This window comes from Oncorhynchus mykiss, chromosome 12 (assembly GCF_057628025.1).
Source record: "Oncorhynchus mykiss isolate SJ-2025 chromosome 12, ASM5762802v1, whole genome shotgun sequence".
Lineage (NCBI taxonomy): Eukaryota > Metazoa > Chordata > Actinopteri > Salmoniformes > Salmonidae > Oncorhynchus > Oncorhynchus mykiss.
The window spans coordinates 76,310,387-76,335,173 of record NC_143033.1 but is presented as its reverse complement, the minus strand read 5'-3'; the positions used below and the strand labels follow the sequence as shown (position 1 = coordinate 76,335,173).

The 24,787-nt window shown below is 43.7% G+C and overlaps 1 protein-coding gene across 2 annotated transcripts in view; it reads right to left on the bottom strand.

Moving 5' to 3' along the window:
• Positions 1 to 6,572: 6,572 nt before the first annotated feature.
• LOC110538274 (BAI1-associated protein 3) overlaps positions 6,573 to 24,787 on the bottom strand; it is a 36,276-nt gene continuing 18,061 nt past the window's right edge. Inside the window, exons 3-34 of one of the 2 annotated variants that reach the window (XR_016485268.1) lie at positions 23,056 to 23,143; positions 21,696 to 21,779; positions 21,271 to 21,378; positions 20,335 to 20,394; positions 18,914 to 18,980; positions 18,263 to 18,476; positions 18,080 to 18,124; positions 17,890 to 17,967; positions 17,544 to 17,652; positions 16,383 to 16,490; positions 16,211 to 16,303; positions 16,000 to 16,103; positions 15,628 to 15,745; positions 15,237 to 15,361; positions 14,383 to 14,473; positions 14,245 to 14,301; positions 14,001 to 14,098; positions 13,811 to 13,862; positions 13,258 to 13,409; positions 12,930 to 13,053; positions 12,500 to 12,640; positions 12,191 to 12,286; positions 11,551 to 11,874; positions 10,576 to 10,644; positions 10,346 to 10,425; positions 10,067 to 10,175; positions 9,453 to 9,527; positions 9,244 to 9,327; positions 8,735 to 8,855; positions 8,429 to 8,552; positions 8,061 to 8,266; positions 6,573 to 7,678 (exon numbers count right to left, since the gene is read on the bottom strand). Coding sequence is in view for 1 of the 2 variants with exons in the window: in XM_021624989.3 (XP_021480664.3) it covers positions 7,575 to 7,678; positions 8,061 to 8,266; positions 8,429 to 8,552; positions 8,735 to 8,855; positions 9,244 to 9,327; positions 9,453 to 9,527; positions 10,067 to 10,175; positions 10,346 to 10,425; positions 10,576 to 10,644; positions 11,551 to 11,766; positions 12,191 to 12,286; positions 12,500 to 12,640; positions 12,930 to 13,053; positions 13,258 to 13,409; positions 13,811 to 13,862; positions 14,001 to 14,098; positions 14,245 to 14,301; positions 14,383 to 14,473; positions 15,237 to 15,361; positions 15,628 to 15,745; positions 16,000 to 16,103; positions 16,211 to 16,303; positions 16,383 to 16,490; positions 17,544 to 17,652; positions 17,890 to 17,967; positions 18,080 to 18,124; positions 18,263 to 18,476; positions 18,914 to 18,980; positions 20,335 to 20,394; positions 21,271 to 21,378; positions 21,696 to 21,779; positions 23,056 to 23,143 (3,400 nt within the window). In the remaining variant the exon portion in view is untranslated. The remainder of the gene's footprint in view (positions 7,679 to 8,060; positions 8,267 to 8,428; positions 8,553 to 8,734; positions 8,856 to 9,243; positions 9,328 to 9,452; positions 9,528 to 10,066; positions 10,176 to 10,345; positions 10,426 to 10,575; positions 10,645 to 11,550; positions 11,875 to 12,190; positions 12,287 to 12,499; positions 12,641 to 12,929; positions 13,054 to 13,257; positions 13,410 to 13,810; positions 13,863 to 14,000; positions 14,099 to 14,244; positions 14,302 to 14,382; positions 14,474 to 15,236; positions 15,362 to 15,627; positions 15,746 to 15,999; positions 16,104 to 16,210; positions 16,304 to 16,382; positions 16,491 to 17,543; positions 17,653 to 17,889; positions 17,968 to 18,079; positions 18,125 to 18,262; positions 18,477 to 18,913; positions 18,981 to 20,334; positions 20,395 to 21,270; positions 21,379 to 21,695; positions 21,780 to 23,055; positions 23,144 to 24,787) is intronic. The other variant, XM_021624989.3, reaches the window with a different exon arrangement.

Genomic DNA, 24,787 nt, shown 5'->3' with positions numbered 1-24,787 from the left:
GAGAGAGAGCTAACTATATTTATTTTTATTTTTTGTTCACTTTCACTTAGCTAGCAGATGCAGCTAGCTAGTTTAGCCTACTCAAACACCCAGCTCAAATAGACAGGGATGCTATGTTAGCTAGCTGGCTATGGAATATTTTGTTTTTATTATTTTATTGCCACCGCTGGTGGCACCCTGCTGGTGTAACTGCTAAACTGCTTGCTGACTGTACGCTGTACTGCATGATTGTAGCGGGTTTACTAATGCGTTAGTTGTAGTAGCTACAATGATGTAGGTAGGCTGTGTGCAGCGGTTAGTCATTATGATAGGAAGGTTTGGCTTGGAAAGGTTTTTTTGCCTGGTCACAAACAGCTGATGTGTTGTGCACTGAAGTCAAGCGAAGGAAAAAGGTGGAGAGTGAGTAGATGCAAGAAGGAATTCTACAATTTCTATTGTGTTGAAGGCAGAAGAAAAGTCAACAAACAGTACCCTAGCATGGGATTTGGCAGCCTCTAGATGTCTATAGACCATGTTAAGGAGGGTAAGAATGGCAACATCAACTCCTCTGCTAGGCTGATAGGCAAACTGAAATGGGTTGAGAAGCTTCTGGGTGACGCTGAGAATATGGCTTCTGGGTGACGCTGAGAATATGACTTTACACAAGTTTCTCAAGTAATTTCATTACTAAGGATGTCAAGGCGACAGGGCCGTAGTCATTCAGCACAGAGGGATTAGATGCTTTAGGAAAGGGTATAATTATTGAGTTTTTCCACAATACTGGCACGTGTTGCTGGTCGAGTGAGGATTGGAAAATGTCTAAAAACACCAGCCAATTGTTCAAGCGCAGTACTTTAACACATGTCCACTTATTTTGTCTGGGCCTGGGCTTGTGTATGTGTTACATCCCCTGAACAACTTTAACACATCAGACTGTTTAACAACAACTCTCTCAAAAATGTGTAAAGATGCTTCCATTTGTTTTTGACCTCCGACACAAAGTTGTCTGATTCAAATCTTGAGAAGAAAACATTCAGTTCATTAGCCATGTTCTGGCCCTCATATCCCCCAAGGTCAGCACTGGTTTTCCCCCTGCCTATGTGGGGGGCACTAGCCATGGATGTAATCCCTTGCCAGGCCAGCCTCGAGTTTCCTGAGGAGAGGGTCCTCTCCACCCTTTGCTTGTGTGCCTCCTTGTCCACCAGTATCTGTCTTTTGATCTCACGTTGTACATCTCTTGAAGCCTGTCTATCACCCTCATCATAAACTGCCTTCTTCCTATCAAGTAGTGATTCTAGATGTTTTGATACCCAAGGCTTATTGTTTGGGAAGATTTGACAGGTTTTAGTAGGCACAACTGACTTAACACAGAAGTTTACATAGATGATAGGATAGCAAAATGTACAGTAAGTCATGTGTGTGCTACTGTATCCACATCTCTCCTTCTCCTCTGGTTCCATCTGTTCTGTATTACTGTGGCCTCAGGAGGAGTCCTCTGCATGGAGCTGTCTGTCCCTGACACACATAGAGAGGGAGCCATGACCCACAGCAGGCCCACTGTGGTCCCTCTCTCTCCCATCACACGTGTGCTCTGTTGAGGGCCAGAGCCCTGTGGGGGCTGGGCCAGCAGCAACAAGGATACGGCACAGTCCTCCTGGTTTGCCTTCAAAGACCTTCCACTGAGTCTGAGCCCCTGAAGAGGCCCATACAGACCATGCCAGGAAGGGCACAATAGAAGTGGATAGAGTCCAACATATACAGTGCCTTGCGAAAGTATTCGGCCCCCTTGAACTTTGCGACCTTTTGCCACATTTCAGGCTTCAAACATAAAGATATAAAACTGTATTTTTTTGTGAAGAATCAGCAACAAGTAGGACACAATCATGAAGTGGAACAACATTTATTGGATATTTCCAACTTTTTTAACAAATCAAAAAATAAAAAATTGGGCGTGCAAAATTATTCAGCCCCCTTAAGTTAATACTTTGTAGCGCCACCTTTTGCTGCGATTACAGCTGTAAGTTGCTTGGGGTATGTCTCTATCAGTTTTGCACATCGAGAGACTGACATTTTTTCCCATCCCTCCTTGCAAAACAGCTCGAGCTCAGTGAGGTTGGAAGGAGAGCATTTGTGAACAGCAGTTTTCAGTTCTTTCCACAGATTCTCGATTGGATTCAGGTCTGGACTTTGACTTGGCCATTCTAACACCTGGATATGTTTATTTTTGAACCATTCCATTGTAGATTTTGCTTTATGTTTTGGATCATTGTCTTGTTGGAAGACAAATCTCCGTCCCAGTCTCAGGTCTTTTGCAGACTCCATCAGGTTTTCTTCCAGAATGGTCCTGTATTTGGCTCCATCCATCTTCCCATCAATTTGAACCATCTTCCCTGTCCCTGCTGAAGAAAAGCAGGCCCAAACCATGATGCTGCCACCACCATGTTTGACAGTGGGGATGGTGTGTTCAGCTATGTTGCTTTTACGCCAAACACAACGTTTTGCATTGTTGCCAAAAAGTTACATTTTGGTTTCATCTGACCAGAGCACCTTCTTCCACATGTTTGGTGTGTCTCCCAGGTGGCTTCTGGCAAACTTTAAACAACACTTTTTATGGATATCTTTAAGAAATGGCTTTCTTCTTGCCACTTCTATAAAGGCCAGATTTGTGCAATATACGACTGATTGTTGTCCTATGGACAGAGTCTCCCACCTCAGCTGTAGATCTCTGCAGTTCATCCAGAGTGATCATGGGCCTCTTGGCTGCATCTCTGATCAGTCTTCTCCTTGCATGAGCTGAAAGTTTAGAGGGACGGCCAGGTCTTGGTAGATTTGCAGTGGTCTGATACTCCTTCCATTTCAATATTATCGCTTGCACAGTGCTCCTTGGGATGTTTAAAGCTTGGGAAATCTTTTTGTATCCAAATCCGGCTTTAAACTTCTTCACAACAGTATCTCGGACCTGCCTGGTGTGTTCCTTGTTCTTCATGATGCTCTCTGCGCTTTTAACGGACCTCTGAGACTATCACAGTGCAGGTGCATTTATACACAGAGACTTGATTACACACAGGTGATTGTATTTATCATCATTAGTCATTTAGGTCAACATTGGATCATTCAGAGATCCTCACTGAACTTCTGGAGAGAGTTTGCTGCACTGAAAGTAAAGGGGCTGAATAATTTTGCACGCCCAATTTTTCAGTTTTTGATTTGTTAAAAAAGTTTGAAATATCCAATAAATGTCGTTCCACTTCATGATTGTGTCCCACTTGTTGTTGATTCTTCACAAAAAAATACAGTTTTATATCTTTATGTTTGAAGCCTGAAATGTGGCAAAAGGTCGCAAAGTTCAAGGGGGCCGAATACTTTCGCAAGGCACTGTATCCTGCAAGTAGGGAAAATACAACCCCTACCCAGATGGGAAGTGGGTTTGTCACCAGCATCAGACACTGCCCGAGGAGAGAGACAGCTCTTCCCCCTGAGGAGGCTGAAAATATTTGTCATGGGCCCTCAGATCCTCAAAAAGTTATACAGCGGCACCATTGAGAGCATCTTGACTGGCTCCATCACCGCTTGGTATGGCAATTGCTTGGCATCCGACCGCAAAGTGCTACAGAGGGTAATGCATATGGCCCAGTACATCACTGGGGCCGAGCTCCCTGCCATCCAAGACCTCTATGTAAGGCGGTGTCAGAGGATGGCCCTGAAAATTGTCAAAGACTTCAGCCACCCAAGTCATAGACTGTTCTCTCTGCTACCGCATGGAAAGCGGTACCGATGCATCAAGTCTGGAACCAACAGGACCCTGAACAGCTTCTACCCCCAAGTCAAGACTCCTAAATAATTAGTTGAATAGTTAACCAAATACTGTAGCTACCCGGACTATCTGCATTTACTAACTTTTTTTTCTGACTCATAACATACGCTGCTGCTACTGTTTCTTATCTGTCACTTTATTCCTAGTTATATGTACATATCTACCTCATGCAACGGTCATCTGATGAAGAAGGATCGGACCAAAGCGCAGCGTGGTAAGTGTTCATGATTTTTATCAACACAGAACACTAGACCAAAATAACAAAGTGAGAAATGAAACCGAAACAGTCCTGTCAGGTGCAGAACACTAAACAGAAAACAACTACCCACAAAACACCGGTGGGAAAAACTACTACTACCTAAGTATGGTTCCCAATCAGAGACAATGATAGACAGCTGTCCCTGATTGAGAACCATACCCGGCCAAAACAAAGAAATACAAAACATAGAAAACTGAACATAGAATTCCCACCCAAATCACACCCTGACCAAACCAAAATAGAGACATAAAAAGCTCTCTAAGGTCAGGGTGTGACACCTCAATTACTTCATACCCCTGCACATCGACTCTGTACTGGTACCCCTTGTATATAGTCAACTCATTGTGTATCTATTATTCATTTTATTATTATGTGTTTTACTTTTCAACTTTATTTCTCTCTGCATTGTTAGGAAGGGCCCATAAGTAAACATTTCACTGTTAGTCCACACCTGTTGTTTAGGAAGCATGTAATGGATGCAATTTGATTTGATTGCTGGAGCTCCCAGCAGGGTGGTTCAGCGATCCTACTGCTCAGCACAGATGTAGAGTGACACATGGATGACCAGAGACATGCTGTTCTTGTTACTTAGTAATGAGTTCAACCAATAGAGATCCAGCATTGATCATCAGTGCCATGTGCCACCTAACGTCTGAATAGTGAACTGATTAAAAAGTGGTTTGTGAAACTACGGGGACACCTAGTGGTTAAAGCTCTTACTGTCTGAGTATCAATGCAAATGCTGTTTTGAGCATCCTCTCACCCAACCAAATAATCATTATCTCCACTGAAAAATAGATTAGCTTAATTTACTTTTTAGCAATACGGCTACCACATGCACAGCATTCTTTCCTTGAGTGTCAATAGCATTTAGCTCATTGTGTGAATGTTACATTGATGTTCTTCTTTATTTAACCTTTATTTAACTAGGCAAGTCAGTTAAGAATACATTCTTATGTATAATGACAGGCTAGGAACAGTGGTATAACTGCCTTGTTCAAGGGGCAGAAAGACTGATTTTTACCTTGTCAGCTCGGAGATCTGATATAGCAACCTTGCGGATACTGGCCCAATGCTTTAACCACTAGGCTACCTGCCGTGTGTAATCTACAGAAATATATTTGGTCATACCATATATCAAATTCCCTCCATTTGCTTCTCTGTGTTGCTGCATCAACAAAATACAAAATAAAAGCACACCTGTTGGTTTGGAGCTGTAGTGTAGATTCCTGTTGCAGAACAGTGAACCAATCAGAGAGTGGGAGAGGGAGGCTGTGGAGTGGAAATGAAGCTGGGATAGGTCACAGCTGGATAGAAACAGAGAGCTGTCAGGTGGCATGATAGCTACATTAAACAGGTTCTGCCCACAGGGCATGACGTCTGGTTTACAGAACCATGAAATGTCTGCTCCCCATCACACCTGTGACACCACAGCACTGGCCACACTCAATCCAATACCAGATACGCAGCATTGGGCTTGGTGATTTTTTTTCTGGGGGTAGGGTGTTTGATTGATTGATATTACCAAATAAACCCTCCCTCTCTCAGTAAAACATCACAACATATCCATCAAAACACTACCGATCTATCTATATCTATCTATATCTATATCTATCTATATCTATATCTATATCTATATCTATATCTATATCTATCTATATCTATATCTATATCTATCTATCTTAGCTCATATTATTGCAGAAGTCCATCAGTCACCAACACGTCGGTCTGTGTGTAGGCGGATGGGGATGTAACCGGGTCATTGTGGTTCAGACTTCTATGATTTGATAGATTAGACATAATCAACATAACCTTGCTGCCCTTATTACTGAACTCTGAGTGTTTCTCTTTGGGGTCACTGTGGTCGTGCAGCAGCGTGTTTTCCATCCAAGGTGGCTCTCTTGAGGTGAGTAAAGGTCTGAAAGGTCAGGAGGGGAACCGGAAGAGGACTGTGATAGAGGGAACACTGTGGAGGAAGAGAGAGAGAGTGGAAGGATAATGGAGGTGGAGGTGGTGGGAGCAGACAGGCCTGCATCTGAGAATGACATTCAGAGGGAAGTGAGGAGAGAGAGAGAGAGAATGAGTGCCTGTAAACAGACATCTGCTGTTTCCTTTTGTAAGCCTTGAAACTAAGTGACAAGAGCAGAGAGCAAGAGCGAGAGAGGGGGAGGGTAGAGATAGAGTGAGAAAAGCAAAATAAAGAGATATGGAGAAGCGAGAGAACATGTAGACAGACACAAGACTGACAGAGACGGAATCTTTCGGTCTGGAAGACAATCGAAATGAACCCTGGCATTTAGAGCTAAACACAAAGGACTGTTTTCCCAGAAGATTTCTAATCAATGTTTTTTTTTCTAGGTGTCTAGTGCTACTATATGTTTGTGAGTCCATTTAGGTTTCCATTTAGAAAAAGACTCATGCAACATGAAGAGCGACATGTTGATGTCATATGGGCAAGTCCACTACAAAGAAGAAAACATATTTTTCGAAGGAGAACAAAATGTGATAAGAGCTAGTGAATCATATTCAAATACAATCTTTATTTATATACGGCTTCATCTGAATGGTACAATGAACAGCAGCACAATCCATTACAATCCAAGGCAAGTAGTTCACATTTACAATATAACAAATAGAGGACTAATACTCTTTTCTTCAGGGATAAGGTTCATAATCTGAAGAGATATAAACATCCAATCATCAATGAGCACAGATGGCGTCACATAGGCTGCGTTTAAACAGGCAGCCAAATTGTGATCTCTTTTCTGTAACTTATTGTTCTTTTGACTGATCAGATCAGCTCTGAAAAAGAGCTGGTGTGAAAAGATCTGAAACATTTCAAAATTGGGCTGCCTGTGTAAACGCAGCCATATGTGACACTACTCCTTCTGATGACTTACAAAACCTGGCTACAGATGGCTTTTCCTTGCAGTGTTACATCCTTGTGCTACTTCGCCATAAACTCAGAAACGGTAGTGGGAGTGTATATTTTTTTCCCAACGATTGTTCCACCCACATGATTCGACTGAACACATATCAATCACAAATTAGTTTTAGATTCAGTTAGATGTTAGAGATGTAATGCAACAAAGATAATACAACAAAGATAACATTCAATGAGCTCTTTAGAAAACAAAATAATAATTACAAGATAAGCTACTTCTCATATTTCTCAGATAGGACCCTTGGATTTTTCTTACTTTTTAACTCCACATTGTTGGGAAAGGGCTTGTAAGTAAGCACTTCACGGTAAAGTCTACACCTGTTGTATACGGCGCAGCGCATGTGATAAATAGTATTTGATTTGAGGCATAAAAATACAGCAGAGACAGGACATTCGTATTCCAATTTAAAAAGTCATGCCTCACTGTGTTTTGTTCAGCATTACATTTTCAGTGCACGTACAAGAGGATTTGAAAACTGTAAACATTGTAAACATACGGGTAGTACAACAAGTACAAAAGCACATGTGGCAAAGACGTAGTCAGAATACACCAATACACCAGACCAGTGCTGACAGCTTCACTCCTCTTCCATGGATTTCTCAATCTCCTTTAGCTTCCTCACAAACTCCTGAGCCTCTCCGTCTCCTGTCCGTGCGTCCAAAATCCGCATGATTGGCTTCTCTGTATGGAGAGAGCAAACAGAAACGTAAGTGCCTCCATCCAACGCCTGCCACAATTACCTTTAGATTGAACGGGTCGCTAGGTTGGATTACAGGAGTAATAGGAAACCTTTCCCAGACTTAACACGCTCTCCTCCCTGGGGGCCCGTTCCTGCTCAGTGAGGAGTAGAGGGGTGGTGTTATGTACTGTAGTCTATCTGGCGGACTGTCCTACCAGGGTCGGGGTCAATTCCTTTCAATTCAGTAAATTCAGGAAGTAAACTGAAATTACAATTCAAATTTTCCTAAATTATTTTCAATGTGGAAAACGTGGAATTAGAATTTGGGTTTACTTAATTAATTGACTGAATTTAAATCGAATTGACTCAAACCCTGCTCCCTACCGCTGGGTTTGCTCCGGGCCAGGTGCAGAATGGTCGGCTGGATGGTCTTTCCGGCCGCTGAGGCGTTGGGTCTCCCTGGCCAACAGAAGTCACTGAGCGGGGCCAAGGCCTCCCCGGCAAAATCGTTGGTGGACAGCCAATCATAGTCCATCACAGTAAAAGTCAGACAGGCAAACCTGTGCCTGTACTGCTCTGGGCTGACATGGCTGTGGGACAGCAGATAGAGGAAAATGAGTCAAACTGAAGTCTACATCTCCATGTTTTGCTTTTCAAATGTAGCTGCTGTCAAGAGGGAATTATCATATCATCCACCAATCCCAACATGTCCTACTCTGTTAGTGCATAGAGAAGGCGGATTAGACACTCACAAATAGAAGAGCTCATCAAATACTGGGTGCAGGGTCTTGAGCTTCACTTGGGTGCGCTGGCTCTTGGCCATGGGGAAGAGGTGGTGGGGACAGAGCTCTATGATGACAAAGGGGTCACTCAGCCCTGTGTGGCACCAGAGAGAGAGAGAGAGAGAGGGAGGGAGAGAGAGAGAGAGAGAGAGAGAGAGAGAGAGAGAGAGAGAGAGAGAGAGAGAGGAACAGGAACAAATGAGAGCTCATACAGAAGATTGGATTGGCATTCATTCTGCATATGGAGCTGCATGCCAATGTAACTCTGATATTTACCATTGGCATCCAAGGCAATGAGATCGGCGGCATGCAGGATCTCCACCGTGAGCCTCTGCTCAGAAGCATCATAGTAACACTTCACACTGATGCGGCCAAAGCGGGTGTGCTTCAATGTTCTCTGAAAGGCAGATCCATATTATAAATCATATATAAACAGGTGATTGATTGGATTGGATTGTTATACATCCCTTTAGTATGATGCATCCTGGACACTCAAATCAAATTTTATTTGTCACATACACACAGTTACCAGATGTTAATGCTAGCGTAGCGAAATGCGTGGACATGCCATGAAATGCGTGGACATAAGTGGACATGCCTGTAAAGTTGTTCTGGCGTTCTAAACTAAACCGCTCTTACAGAATACATTTAGCGACCACATTAGCATTAAAGAGATAAAGAAAAATAATATGTCTTGTGATCTTTCAGCTCCTAATCAACACTCCCCCACCACACTAGCCCGGGGGTTAGAGTCACATGTGGCAGCCCAGCAAGCTGCAGACTACCTGCTGAGAGATCTTCTCCAGGAAGTACTGCTCGATCAGCTCAAAGGACGAACACTTGTTCAGCCTCAGCTCCTCGTCAAGAGCCTATAGGAACAGCAGTGGGGAGGGGGCTCGTCAGGAACCAGCAGAACAACCCCTACTAAAAAAGGCTATCTACCACGGTCAGGCATTAAGTAGCTAATTGGTACATAAACCCTTGGTGCTCTCACCTTGTAGTCGACATGGTTCTTCAGATCTTCTATGGCAAGTCTCTCTCCATCAGCACAGAAGAACTGCACCAGGGTCTGAAAGGAGCATTGTGGCGGGGAAGGTTTCAGTTTTCAGGTTACATGTTCTGGTACTCCGCTCTGTTTGACTGGCATGACTAGCTAATTAGCGGTGGTAACTATAACTAACGCCTTTGGTTGGAACATATGTCAGAGGATATTAGCAGACCGGTATGTATCCTCGCTGACAGCGTGAATCCCCCAGGAGGAGAAGAAGATCACCATGGAACACACCACATGTTCTACCCACGCAGCTTTGCATTTTCACGACATTTCATCCAAATCTGTCATGTGTCCCTTGCCAGCTCTATGCTCCATTAGAATACAGGAACTGTCACATTGCCATTCTGGTGGGGACTCTCCTCAGCAGGGACTGAGCAGCCAAGAGACCTGATGAATATCAGTGGTATGGAAATTATACCACACAAGTAATTAGCAAGGATAGAGTAGCTGATGATGGTGAAAAGGAGGAGGAAGATGAGGAAGAAGGGGAAATAGGCCCCTACTGTGATTCTCCCTGTCTCTGGGGTCAACAGAGAGAGAGAGAGACCACTGACCTCCACAGTGTACTGGAAGCGGTTGTAGAACTCCACCTGGACTCCCATGTTCTCCGCCACCGTGTCTAGGATCATTCTGAGGAGCAGCTCCCACATGCCGAGGAGAACTCTGTGCAGAAGACAGGAGAACACAGTTAGACAACAATCCGCTGTATGTCAAGTGATCATAATGGCTAGATAATGACCTGTACTACAGCATAATGTGTCAGAGGGGTATCGTTATTGTGTGCATGTCTAAGATGCTCATCTAGATAAAGATGTGACACAGCAGGTAATTACCTAGCCAGATTCTCCTTCACCAGAGACTCGCTGAGGATGACTAAAGTGTCACGTAAGTACTTCATGAGGGGGGACACGGCCTGAAACAGAACAATGTCACAGAACAGTGTCCCATCTTAGGGGGAAGCCCATTGAGGAAATGTCTTCAAACCCAGAAAGGACAAAGGAAGAAAGCAGAGAGGTTGCTGCTACATAACAGAAGCAGAACACAATGTACTGTTCAGTCTTACATCATCGTTGTTGATGGAGTCAGGGGACAGGCTGATGTGTTGGAGGTACCTCTTCAGCTCTGAAAGCATCTAGACAAAACACACAATATCACAATGCCCTGGTTTACCTCTCTGTTCAAGGCAATGTGACAATGGTTACCAGGCAAGACCCAATTTGAGTATGCCATATCATACAGTATTATGTAACCAGACCTGGGTTCACATAGTATTTGTTTTCTTCAAAATACTTTAGCTGTGCTGGATTAAGGTTGCCTGACACATGGGAGCAATGGAATAGTCCCAAATGTGAAACCCCCGACCGTCTTGCACTCCAAACAAGCTCCATCAAACGCCCCAAAAAACAAGAAAACAAATACTATTTGAACCAAGGTCTGTATCATTTATGTAACCCGTTCTCATGGAAACTGATATTGACGTGCATGACTGTGTCCCTTGCCTGTGTCAACATTCACAAGGCCGCAGAGCCAGATGGATTGCCAGGATGTGTACTAAGAGCATGCGCTGACCAACTGGCAAGTGTCTTGACTGACCCTTGCCAGGTGGTCAGCTGACACTGTCGTTGTCCATGTGGGGTCAAACGACATAAGGAGTGCGAAAACTGAACATTTGAAAATGGATTTTAAAGAACTGATTTTAGTATTATAAGACTCCAAAAAACTGCCAATAATTTCAGCAGACTGCTGGCATTACACATCTGGCTAAAAGACTACTGTATCTCTGCTGGAATCACTTTTATAGATAACTTTGACACCTTCTGGACCTATTGTTATTTTACTGCTGCTCTTTAATTACTTGTTAATTTATTTCTTATTTTTATTCATATTTTTTTAAACTGCACTGTTGGTTAGGGGCTCGTAAGTAAGCATTTCACTGTAAGGTCTACTACACCTGTTGTATTCGGTGCATACAATTTGATTTGATGACTGGTTACGAAGTATGACCGACAGAGAGGACAGTTCAATGAGATGGAGGGACCTTGTCTGTGAGGTGAGTGATGAGGCGCTTGGCCTCCCTCTGTAGGTCCGCATCCACGTTGTAGAGCTGTCCGTTCAGGGCCTTGTTGACCTGCTCCTTCCCGTCCGCCCCGCAAGACTCCTCCATGGCTTGCTCCACACCCTGCCAGTCCAGGTCCCGAGGCAGGTGGCCCAGGAACACACGCACATGCTCTGTGTTGTTCAGGGCGATGCACAGCTAGCCCACACCAAGACCCAGGAAGTACATTAGCAGAGGGAAGAAGAGAAAGCCAGAGGAAAGGTCGAGGAATGGTTGAAGGAAACAAAGGATGAAAAAGAGGCAGGGCTAAAAAAAAAAGAGGCACGACGGTCAGTAGACCAGTGGAGGCTGCTGAGGGCTCATAATAATGGATAGAATGGAGTGAATGGAATGGTATCAAACCCATGAAAACCATGTTAATGATAACATTCCATTTACTCCATTCCAGCCATTACTATGATCCGTTCTCCTCTAAGTAGCTTCCACTGAAGTAGACCAAACATTTTACACTACGGACAACCCACTGAGTTCTTTGTGTTGCCAGGGAAAGAACACCCGCTGACATTTACTTCCCACGTCATCCTGAAGCCCCCCTTCCTTCCTGCCTTCCCACAGGCGTTACCTGCACCGTCAGGCTCTTGATGTCTCGACCCTGCTGGCTCCTCTCAATCTTGCGCTTTATCATCTCTGAGTAACACACGGCCTCGCTGCAGAAATTCTGCAACACAGACAACATCTCACTCATCATCATCATCATCGAGAGTGAAACCCTCAATTAGTATTCTTTTTTTCTGCTTTGGTTGTTTGTGATTGTGGCTTGTCACCTGTAGAGCTTTTTACACTGTCTCTGGATGTGTAGCATGTGTGAAAGCGTGCACCTATGTGTGTGTGTGCATGGGTGTTTTTGTGTGTGTGTGGTGGTGGCACTCACGTCTGTCAGGCGGGTGACAAAGATGAAGGCCCCTGCAGAGTCTGGCCAGGACAGCTGTTTCCAGAACTCCCGCACCTGGCTGAAACACGCTGTCACATCCACCGCCGAGGAGCTGTGTTTGGCCTGCTGTACTGGCTCCAGCTGTTCAGTACACACACACACACACACACACATTCTATGAACAACAACTTATAGAAAGTCATAAACATGTACTGTATTAGAAATACACTGACACACAGGTACAGTACACAGAAACTAACTCATATTCCGAGTACATTAGATAGAAACATCATGGTGGGTTACAGATCATCAATGGGTTCTGCTGTAGAAGTGTAATGGATATCCTGATTGCCGTATGTTCCATGTTTTCTCAGATTGCTTTTCATGGAAAAGCAATCTCTATAGACAATTCCATAAAACGCCTTCTCACTTGATCCATGTCTACTGCTCTGCGGATCCTGTCACAAGACTTGTCATGGACTATCTGCAGCCACTTGTGGATAGATGTCTTGAACCAGTTGTGATAGCCAGTCAAGGCCATCATCTTTGTGTCCCTGAGAGAGAAATACTCATTAACCACCTGACATTTAGCTAATCTATTGTATGTTCAAGCATATGGAGAAGTTCACTGCAAGATCAAATCACCAAGCAATAACAATATCTAACCAATCGTTCTGTTTTCTAAAAGTTCAATGCAACCAAGCTGAACATCCACCATCCACCAGTCTGACTGGGTGACAGGGTGTTCACAAACTCACCTGAGAGGGAGGAACTCTCTGAAGCGTTTGAGTATTTTCAGAGACATGTAGAGCTCTAACAGAGTCTCTCCCATGGTCTGAGTTAACCTGGAGCTCTCCTGCTCCAGAGTGCCACACACCTTCTCCATGGCAACGCTCACGTCGTCCGCGACCTGGGGGAACACAGGGGTCAGTCACCCCATCTCAGAGGTCAAGGGTCAACAGTGAGGATACATGCATACTGAACATACAGGAACACTATATGCATCAGCATACTGTTTTTCACCATGTATCAGGGCAGCAGGTAAGCCTAGTGGTTAGAGCGTTGGGCCAGTAACCGAAAGTTTGCTAGATCGAATCCCCGAGCTGCCAAGGTAAAAATCTGTTGTCCTGCCCCTGAACAAGGCAGTTAACCCACTGTTCCTAGGCTGTCATTGAAAATAAGAATTTATTCTTAACTGACTTGCCTAGTTTAATAAAGGTTAAACATATATATACAGTATATGGGTAAATGTCATGTGTGGATAAAGATGTTGGCAGGTTCTATTCCTTTTGGTTTCAAAGGAATTCTCACCAGTTTCTCCAACTGTCTGTACGCGATGCTGAAGAAATCCACTTTCATCGCACTGGGGGGTTTAAAAGACAAAACAAAGAACAGGATTCATTTGCTATTTGACATAATCAACAGGATTCTACTTAAAAGTCAAGTTCGCCCTGTCACCCTCCTTGATTAACACAATAAACGGCAGGGACTGTTTGTGTACCTGTAGAAGAGCTTGTTGTAGACGTTCTGTCCCCTCTGTACATCTGCACACACTGCATCCACCACCTGGACCAGTCTCCCCAGCTGCTCCTCTAGAGCCTATAGAATCGACACACTACAGCTCACACCCCGACAGGCCCATCCATGTGTTACCCAATAAATGACTGGGAGTTTATATATGGAATGCGCAACTCTCTTTATTTGTATGACTTTGTGTGTTATCAATTCTTATGGTGTCAACTTACCCCGTCCTCTGGTTTGAATTGTGAAATTGTGCTCTCGTACCACTCCACTGTACCTTTCTGTTGAAATCAAAGATTGCAGTCATTCGAATTAGTCAGCAGTGCTAACACTAACAGGTCTTCCTTATATTTATCCTGTACCTTGACAACAGTGGCAATTTCCAAATGCAGTTCATTTCGAAGGGGGCACGCAGTCTTGAAGGCCGGCATGGTCTGCATGTGTCCTACACTCCTGAGTCACAAACACAAAGGGAAACATGGGCCTGTTATTGTAGCCCAACAACTCATTACTGAGTAAAAGACAAAAGGCACAATGCAAGGTGATTTGTAGGTAATCTAAATGATTGCTGGAACAGACAATCCTGACTAGCCTGTCATTTCCGTCAGCCTTTTTAAATTAAGGTGACTGACAGCAAGAATGATTAGTATGTGTTTGAGTACATGTTTTTTTGTGTGTTTGTGTCCACAATACACAGAGATCTCTGTAGGAGTGTCAATCACTGGGCAGACTTTGAAATCTTATTGGAAAAGGCCCTGCAGGATCTCCATTCATCTGGTCTGTGCGACACAGAAGTACAGTGCCCCGTGGGGCTGCTCACAGAGAAAGAGTATAGCAACATGAGCCTGCTTTTATTGGCACAGTCATCACCATTCAAGTAGAAAACTCTCCCAATAGGCTTATGATTTAGTCACCCTGCCCTCCTATTGGCTTGACTGTTCTAGGTACTCCATCTGTGGTTTAATTTTAGTGACTTGGTTGAGTGTTTGGTCTGGTATGACAGCGCTGGCGAGTGTTTGATGCGGTGATGTGGCGAGAGAGAGAGAGGGGTTGGTGGGAGTCACAGGTGGCTGGTTGCACCTTAATTGGGAAGCACGTGCTCATAGTAATAGCTGGAACGGAATGGTATCAAACACATGAAACACGTTTTCCATTCCATTCCAGCCATTACTATGAGCCTTCCTCCCCTCACCAGCCTCCTGTGGTATGAGTTTACCTCAGCATGAGTTCGCAGCGTGTGACGGCGGCTGGACTGGTGCAGGGGAACACCTGGCGCATGCTCTTCATCAGACACAGACAGTGGTCCGTGTACAGCCTGAAGCTGTCCGACAGCTGCCGCTCCTGAACACAGGAAGTACATCCTCATCACATCACTCAACCTCACAATGATCGATCTAGCCAATAACAGCAGATTCAGACAGAATTCTGAGCTTCAGTCTAGTTTCCAGAAAAATTACCGCACCGAAAAAAAAACAGGTTTTGATTGAATAACAGACCCCTAGGTCATAGGATGATGGATGTTGAGTGGTGAGTTAATGACGTGTCCTAATGCCAGATGAAAGTTGATTGTGAGCCAGAGGGGAGCTGTGAGGAGACAGTAGGCCTACCAGGTCTCCCTGCACAGCTTGGGGATCCCACTCTGCATCGATGGTCCTCAGGAGCCTCAGCAGCAGAGTGTAGCACATCCTCTGGGACCGGTGGTGGCTGCTATAGCACTGCCAGCGACTGCAGACCAGAGCAATACATACTACTATACATCTACTGTACTTAACATGACCCTCACCTCTCAGCTGAGATGAATGGTTTCAGACCTAAAAGGACTAGGAAGGAAAAGGTGCAACTCATATTTAAAAACGCGGTACTTCATTGGCACAGGCTCCTCCAGCTTGACTTGGCATAACTTTGATTTTCTCATTTGGACCACCGCAATACCTTTGGCATATGGTCTACATTGAAGTGTTACTATTGTAGCTACTTACATGATGGCCTGTTGCAGGGGTGAGAGGTCAGTTTGCACAGCATGATGGGACAGCACAGTCCATGCTGGAGGACTCACCTGCCCATTCCAGTTATAAGGCTCTTTCTGGAGAGAAAAAACAGATGATTTACATGAATAGCATAAGGAAACCATCCATAGCCATTTCTGTCATTTTACTTGATAATAGAATGCACTGTATAGTAGAGTTTCACCTGAATATGAGCATGCTCGTACTCCAGAATCTGACTCAACATCTTCTTATGAATGACTTCTTTGGATTCCCTCTTACTCAGTGTAGTGTCTCTCTGGGGAACAAAGTGGAATGATCAAGTGACTTGGGTAGAATACACAGGTACTGTGGAGCAGAGAGAGTGTAGTAGCTACCTGGGTAGTGAAGAGCCTCAGAATCAGGTGACATTCTCCCTGGACCTTGGAGGCACTGGATCGGGGCTCCAGCTTAAACCACTTGTCATATCCCATCACAGGAATCTCCTACAGGCGAACAACAAACAGGCTAGACCAGGGATGGGCAACTTTGATGAGGGTGGGGACCACAAAAAGTCTGAACTCATCAAGAGGGGTTGCAGTTGCTGGCTGGTCTGCGAACCCACATCCTGTTTTGCAATTCTGCACATTCTTCCATGTGGTGGAGAGAAATGTTAGCAGTTTTTAATATGATATCTGAGTGAGACTGATAAAAAGTTTAGATAGCTGGCTGCTAAGCTAACTTAGCAATCTACTTTTTTTGCTGAAATGAGCTAATTGACTGACTATCAGTGACTGACATAACAAGAGAAAAACTGCCAAAGTTCGAAATTGCACTTTTTCTATTCTAACTCTCAACAGTAAGTTGAGGCTCCGACTGAGTTCCTAAATATATATATATAGATTTTGTTTTATATTGATCCGAGGGCCTGCCCATGGGCTAGACACTAAGCCAGGAAAAAAGGGTTTTGTGCTCAAACAACTGGAACAGAGGTGCTGCCTTAAATAATAGCCTCTTTAGATGTAGAGGCGCGACACTCTCTCCATTATAAAACGATCATTTATTCTAAATCCATTAAAACCGAGAGACGTTCCGGTCTGATGAAGGTAAAGACCAAAACTTCACACTCTTTTTGATGGATTTACAGTAAATTAATAACGGGTGTCTCTGATAGACAGTGAGCCAGGAACCAAGTTTGGTGGAGTATAATTAATAAATGTTAGTTAACACTTATAACAGCTAATAGATACAAACATTAGAATAAACTGCATCAAGTAGCCTAGTGGTTAGAGTGTTGGGTAGGGTAGCCTAGTGGTTAGAGCATTGGACTAGTAACTGGAAGGTTGCAAGTTCAAACCCCCGAGCTGACAAGGTAAAAATCTGTCGTTCTGCCCCTGAACAGGCAGTTAACCCACTGTTCCCTAGGCCGTCATTGAAAATAAGAATTTGTTTTTAACTGACTTGCCTGGTTAAATAAAGGTAAAATAAAAAAATAAAAGAAGAAACATTACCAGTAGACAACAGGTGGGAAGTGAAAACACTGTAATTTAAAGAATTACATTCAGTGGAATGTTGATGCAGCCCAGGAAGTCATCAGCATTGTCTTCAGATGATCCCGATGACGACGTCCCATTGGACCGCACCGATTTGGCAATCTGCTTAAAATACCTGGTGGGATAAGGTACTGATGAATACAATCTACTTAAAATACCTGTTGGGAAAAGGTACTGATGAATACAATCTACTTAAAATACCTGGTGGGATAAGGTACTGATGAACACATGATATATAACACAGCAATCAACCAGCACTGCGTCTCAATGACCTGACAGTCAAGACCTCCATTCACTATATTAAGGGCCTATTTCACTGACTTTATCATTAGCAAATAGAAGCCTGTTCTACCTGCCCATTCCTCTAAGTCCACTGACTTCATTCAGTTTTTTGCAGGCCTCTGCGACAGAGACGTCATCGTCATGGTCCCTGAGAAGAAGAGAAAAGGTTAGTAAGGACAGTTGGATAGCATTGGCATGCAGATTCCGTTTTCAGGAATCTGGACTGAAAGTGGAAAGGCCCATACTGTGTTTAATCTTACCATATGTCCATATGCAGTAGATCACCATGGACATCATCAATGTCACTATTGGAAGAAAAAAAAAAATCATAATTTAACATTGTGTCAACAAACATTGTTACCGTTAGGCTCTGAGACACATACAAATGTCAAGCGTTCTGCCAACAACTTCCAGAATCGGCGTACCGTCAGCACTGTACTTACAAAACAAAGTGCTCATTCCAGACTGGGTTGAGAGTCTCTGGCTTGACCTCAGTCACCTGGATGCACGTGGCTGCTAGAACCTCCTTGGTACTGGACCTCTTCTCCAGCTTCTCCTTCCTCTTCCTGAAGCTGAACTTCCTCTCCTTCTTATCCTCTGTCTCCCGAGGGCTCTGGCCCAAGAGGATTCCCAGCATGCAATAGGGGTCGCTGTACCCTACCCAGGCACAATAAGGGTTAAACTAATATAGAGACAGACTGAGATTATACTGTTAGAATGACGGTGATGTACCTTATTGAGGTTCAGGAATCAAAAGCAATTGATCTGCTAGTAATAGCAGCCTGTGTACTTTTAGACAAAGTGGTCCAGTGTTGTCTAAAGTGGACAGTGATGTGATGATGGTTGTAGTGTCTTGGTTGAACCACTGTATCATGAGAAGTTTAAATGTTTCTTCCAGACAGAAAGAACAATGTGGCTCACTCAATATAGTTGATCTGAAAATGTTCTAATCTTATTTCAATAATAAACAATTGCATTCATTGTCAATGGGGAGTTGGAGTTGGCAAATGGACACGATGACATTTCACATCCACGCACAGAAAACAAATGCTGCTTCCCATCAATAGCAGTAAACGAACACAAACACCCCTCACCATTTGCATCCTTCGCCATTAGATTTTTCCCTTTCATGACAGACACTCTCATGGTGAAACTGGCTCTCTGCAAAAACAAAGTGCACAAAGTAACAGCAGTACACAGGCTAAGAGTCATGCATTAGTGAGAGATCTCGCTGAAACGATCCATTGGCACGCTGCATTCCAAAACCGGGTCCTTGAACATGGCATAGAGTGCACTTTGAGAACAACAGCTAGTCGGGTGAACTTTCTTGTTATTTGGATTCTTTAACTCGAAAAATACACTTTCATCAGTGTTAAACAAAATACCAGCTATCACTGCAGTGTGAGACGTGAGTCTGTCAAGAGAGAATAATCAATGTGTGTTTTCTTTGTCTGGTGTATAATGCCAGGGCTTTGTGTGTCACTAAGGTGGAAAGACACTGCTGCGCCGGCGAGAAACAGAGATCCGTGTAGAATGGAACATTTAAATGGCACAATATGTTCTTCTCTGCCCACAACCTTTCAAGGAGTCTTGCAGAAGAGCCCAGCATCTCTTTCAAACTGACATTTGAAAGGTTGCTGGTAGTCAAGGGCATCATACAAAGTGGGCTTTCACAGATCATTATGTCTCCTGGTGCACAGTGAGCCTCACTATGGCTATCAATACACTCCATCAGCTCAGTCTCTCCGGGTACATAGGGCTGTTAGTGCTTTCCATGAATTTTTACTTTAACCTTGTGAATGCAACGTGCTATACACGGAGTATACCAAACATTAGGAACAACTTCCTAATATTGAGTTCCCACCCCAATTTTGACCTCAGAACAGCCTCAATTCATCGGGGCATGCACTCTACAAGGTGTCGAAAGCGTTCCACATGGATGCTTGCCCATGTTGACTCCAATGATTGCCACAGTTGTGTCAAGTTGGCTGGATGTCTTGATACACATGGGAAACCGTTGAGCGTGAAAAACCCAGCAGCGTTTCAGTTCTTGACACAAACCGGTGCACCTGGCATCTACCACAATGCCCCATTCAAAAGCACTTAAATATTTTGTCTTGCCCATTCACCCTCTGAATGGCACACACACACAATTCAGTTCTCATTTGTCTCAAGGCTTCAAAATCCTTCTTTAACCGGTCTCCTCCCCTTCATCTACACTGATTGAATTGAATTTAACAAGTGATATCAATAGGGATCATAGCTTTCAACTGGATTCACCTGGTCAGTCTGTCATGGAAAGAGCAGTTTTGTAAACTCAGTGTATAGCTAAACACAAAAGAAAGGCACATTAAATGGTGCAGATTTGAAGATCCTCACAGTGACAACTCAGCGGTGCTATCTTGTTCATACAGCTTACATGGCGTGTGTCTGCGGATGGGAGATACAGGAAGTGACAGGAGAGGAGACAGGAGATGGAAATTGACAAGATGGGAAGTGGAACAAAGCATATCACCTTGGATTCTTGGACTCTCTGCAGAATGATGTCATGTTCCTCCTGACCCATATCAAATACCTAGGAGAGGGAAGACAGTGGAAAAGGGTGCTCTTTTTGCAAGAGAGCCTCATAGGTCTGTGAGCATATTTGCAATACACATCCAACTATACTCCTGCCTGCATTTTGACCTGTAGGTTTATAAATCAAAGCTTAACTATTCAACTATTTGAAACAATAATACAATGGTGATACGCATTACATCCCTTGCCAATGATTTGCGTTCTCATAAGCCCAATCCAAGATGGCTGTACAGGTTCAATCTCACTATCTTCAAAAGGCCAACGAGAACCAGGGGTCACTTCAAAGCATGGGGACATGTGCCCTGGTCCACCACCTCAAGCAGAGAGCGACAGAGGAAGCAAGGATGCAGCTTTGGAGTGACAGAGTCTGAATCGATGTAATATTACAGCTGAACATCAATACTCAGTGGGCCTGGGCTTTGATGTTTAATCAGCTCTAAGCCAAAGCACATCTGCTCAGTCTCCTACAGATGTCTCAAAGAAAACATGGCTCTCTACCGCCGGACTGAACCTCTAGGATCAGTTGGTGAGGACAGAGATTAGAGGAGGGGTTTACAACAGGAGTCACATGACGAGACAATCTGATTTCTGATGTTGTTTTCTGGGACAGTAATTATTTCAGCTTACTTGGCTCTTTCTGGTCTTGTCTATTTTATTAGTCAGCATTTGAAGTGTAAATTACAGCACACTAGGGTGCGTTCATAAGTGTGTGTGTGTGTGTGTGTGTGTGTGTGTGTGTGTGTGTGTGTGTGTGTGTGTGTGTGCTTATGTGTATGAGAGCAAGTGTTTGTTGGTCTCTGCCGTGTGTGTGAGAGAGTATGGCCAGGTGGGCTGTTCACTAAACGGATTTAGCTGATCAAAAGAGTGTGTGAACCTTCAGCAGATAACTGAAGATGTCGCCTTCATTGGTGATGTACTCTGGCGAGGGCACGCCCACCCTGTTGACTACCGTGTAAACAGCCTCTTCATACAGGAGGTCCAGCTGGAAGAAAACAACCTCAGTGAGTGCCTTAACTACCATTTTTCTTTCTTAAAGCAGGGTCACTGCTAAATGAGAGCTGGGAAACAATTATCTGTCAATAGAGTGATGTGACCTTACTGTACCTAACAATGTGTGAGTTTTACGCAACAGTGTAGCTAGCTACAGCCATGTGAGGATAGAGGCAAACTGGGTTCAGGACACTAGATTCTAGTTGGGGAGCTAGATATGAGATAGGCCAATAAAGGCCAATAACAAGTCAAATACCCCTCCATCGCTAGAGCTGAATGTTCTACCCCTAGGGAGCCCAGGCTACTCACCTCTCTCCTGCTGGACCTCTCTGGAACGAAGGCCTGGTCTACGTGCTCTGCTGGTGGTGCGGCTGTGTTACCTTCCCCTTCACACTGCGGAGACACAGAGAGAGATAACTTTAAACCTTAAGCACGCTCCATCACCATGACTGCTTCAATAAGGCTTGGAAAGGGTTGTGAGGTTAAGTCACAATGAGCTGGTATCGCCAACCAAACACTTTCGTTTTCAATTGCGGCACACAATCAGACAGAGGCAATGAATGCATCATTGATTTTCTTTTTGTTCCCTTTTCACCACTTTAAAACCTGAAGAGGCTGGAAAACAAGTGTTCTCAGATAAACATCTTAATAGCGCCCCATTCAGTCCCAGTCTCTTTCCTCTTGTGTGGGAAGTGAGGGGGTAGAGAGCCATGGAGAGCAGCTTCTTCTGACAGCTGAGCCTCCAGCCTTTTGAGTGGCCTTCTCAACCTTGTCCGTCTGTCCCCTCAGCCCACTGTGTAACACAGAGTTATGAACGTACCGTAAGCTAGCTCCACAAATAGCTTGAAATGTACCAGACCAGACCGAGGGATCCAGTTGGCTAGTTCAACCCATTGGAACATTATTAAGGAGGGCGGTCACGTGCGTTGCGAAGCAGAGGATCGCTGGTTCAAGCCCAGTGTGGAGCAGTTGGACAGTGGAGGAAGCTAAGCTGTTGGCAGCACATTGACCCCCATTACATAGGCATAACAGAGGGGACCGGCGAGAGCAAAGTATGTGTATACTACCCAAGACCTTTCCTCTATAGTCTCCTTAAAAAAAAGTTATTTTCATTTCAAGGATCTTCCTACTTAAAGCCCACATGCAGTCTTTTTTTTTTTTTTTTTTTTAAATCATCACTGTATGTCTAAAAAAAATCCCTGCGTGTGGTTAGTTCATGAAAATGTACTTTTTATCATTGCTCAGTCTGATTGTGTTGGTGTGTTGTTACAAATGTAAATATGTTTATATGCACAGCCCTGATTGGCAGATAGGATCGTCTAGACTCTAGAGCCTACCCCTTCAAAGTAAGAGGATACATATGCAAATAAAAGATTACTGGTCATTGGTCAGAATAATCAGATCAGATTGTGATGTCATGCTGTGGGCCAAAAACTCCATCCCACCTGAACAGGCTGAAATTCCAGTCGTTTTTTTGTTAGTTAGTTAGTTTTTTGTTTTTGTTAGTTAGTTTTTTAAAGCTCCAACACTAAAAAGGGCATTATCATACTTTTCCCAATTTCAGACTGTTATTTCAACCTCATAGAATGGAAATATTTTTTTTTACAAGTAAATAGCGTTTTAGAATGCACTGCCCCTTTAAATAAACATAAGGAGGTTTAGGGTTTACCTCAGCCTGGGCAGCACGCAGCAGATTCTCTTGTTTCTGGAGGATGCCATTCATACGCACAAAGAACTCTCCATTCCCCTCAGACAGCCTGTAAAACATACAGAGAGATAACACGGTCAATTAAATTCTCATTTGACACGTTCTGTGAATTTTCTGTTAAGATTATAGAAACAAAACTGTCCTAAAGGGTCTATATAGAGAAACGCTTTCTTAACTCCTCAGTAAACACTGTTACTCACAGATGCTTCTATCGTCCTTAGTAAATGTGGATTAGCTTTATTATGCTTGGTTTCCATTTAGCAAAAGACTAAAGGAGACCTAATGCTGAGCTGTCAATCACAACCAGCAACACATATAGTAGAGTATCATGAACAAACTGTTACATTATATATGATTCAGTAGCCCATGTCTTTCACTAGACTAGACAGACATTCCTTCCTGCAGCAACAAATCTGAGGGGAATTGTCTGTTATTATGCAACGGGTGGGTCTAATCCTGAATGCTGATTGGTTAAAAGCGCATTCCAGGCGGTGTCTATTCCAAAAATTACCACTGGCTAAATCTATGACGTTAAAATGCCTATTTATTCTGTTGCATCTGACTGCACAATCCACTGTCTCATCATCCACTGTCTCATCATCCACTGTCTCATCATCCACTGTCTCATCATCCCAGGCAAGGAAGTTATACCCTTGATCTCTACTATAAAAAGCATCTCGACATTATCTCACATTTCTTTGAGACTAACATTTAGATTTGTTTAAACTTTACTGTCTGTCTCTCCAACATTTGCAACATTGTTTCAATGTTCAAATTCGATCTTCAACTGTCCCATAGTAATGAACGTGTAGGGGTTGGGAGTCGGGACGAGAGAGTGAGGCATGCAGCGTTTCTCAGCCAGTCTAAATCATGAATCAGCTGGCATCCTTTTTTATGGATATATATACAAAGAAATGTAAATTGAAAAAAGGTCAAACGAAATTAAGTGCAGCTAGTTTAGTCTTTCCAGCTTCAGTTTCAAGTTACTGTGTTAGCTGTGTTGTTGGCTAGCTTCTCTAGACAACAGTGTCCAACGAGAGAGCACATTTTCTATGCCAGCGAAATTGTGCCTCATTAGCTCATTGTTAAATGTCACTAGAAAACAGTATAAACAAATTGCTATTGTTATTCTGTCTGTACTGTTTGACGTGACTGTAAGTTAGTCGTCGTTGGCCAGCTAGCAAGCAAGGGATAAGAACGTTTCCAGCCAGTATGGCAATGGAACATTTAGAACGAATGACTGGTCCATAGATACAGAACAAAAAGACTGAGCGACTGGGTCGCATCCCTGGCAACCAAGCCAATACAACGAACGACCAGCCGGCTTGGGTAGCAACCCTAGATTTGTTTCGGGACGATATCCTGTGGAAGGATGAAATAGTATGAATAAATTCATCACAATAAAGTTTTGAATGAAAATATGTCATTATTATTTGATTTGTATAAAAGTGATATGGCCCTCAAAGCCGGTGGTTGGAGGATATATTGGCACAGTTTGCCAGCCTCCGACTTAGTCTCGGGCCTAACAACACCCGTGCCAATATATCCTCCAAATAACAGCTTCTCTGGCATTATCACTTAAATAACGTGTGTGTCTGGGAATTATTGGTAACCTAAGACCAGTTTAAACAGACAGTGGATAGAAGGTGAGAAAGCAGCCCATCTCAGTGGTGAATCATTCAATAAGAATCAT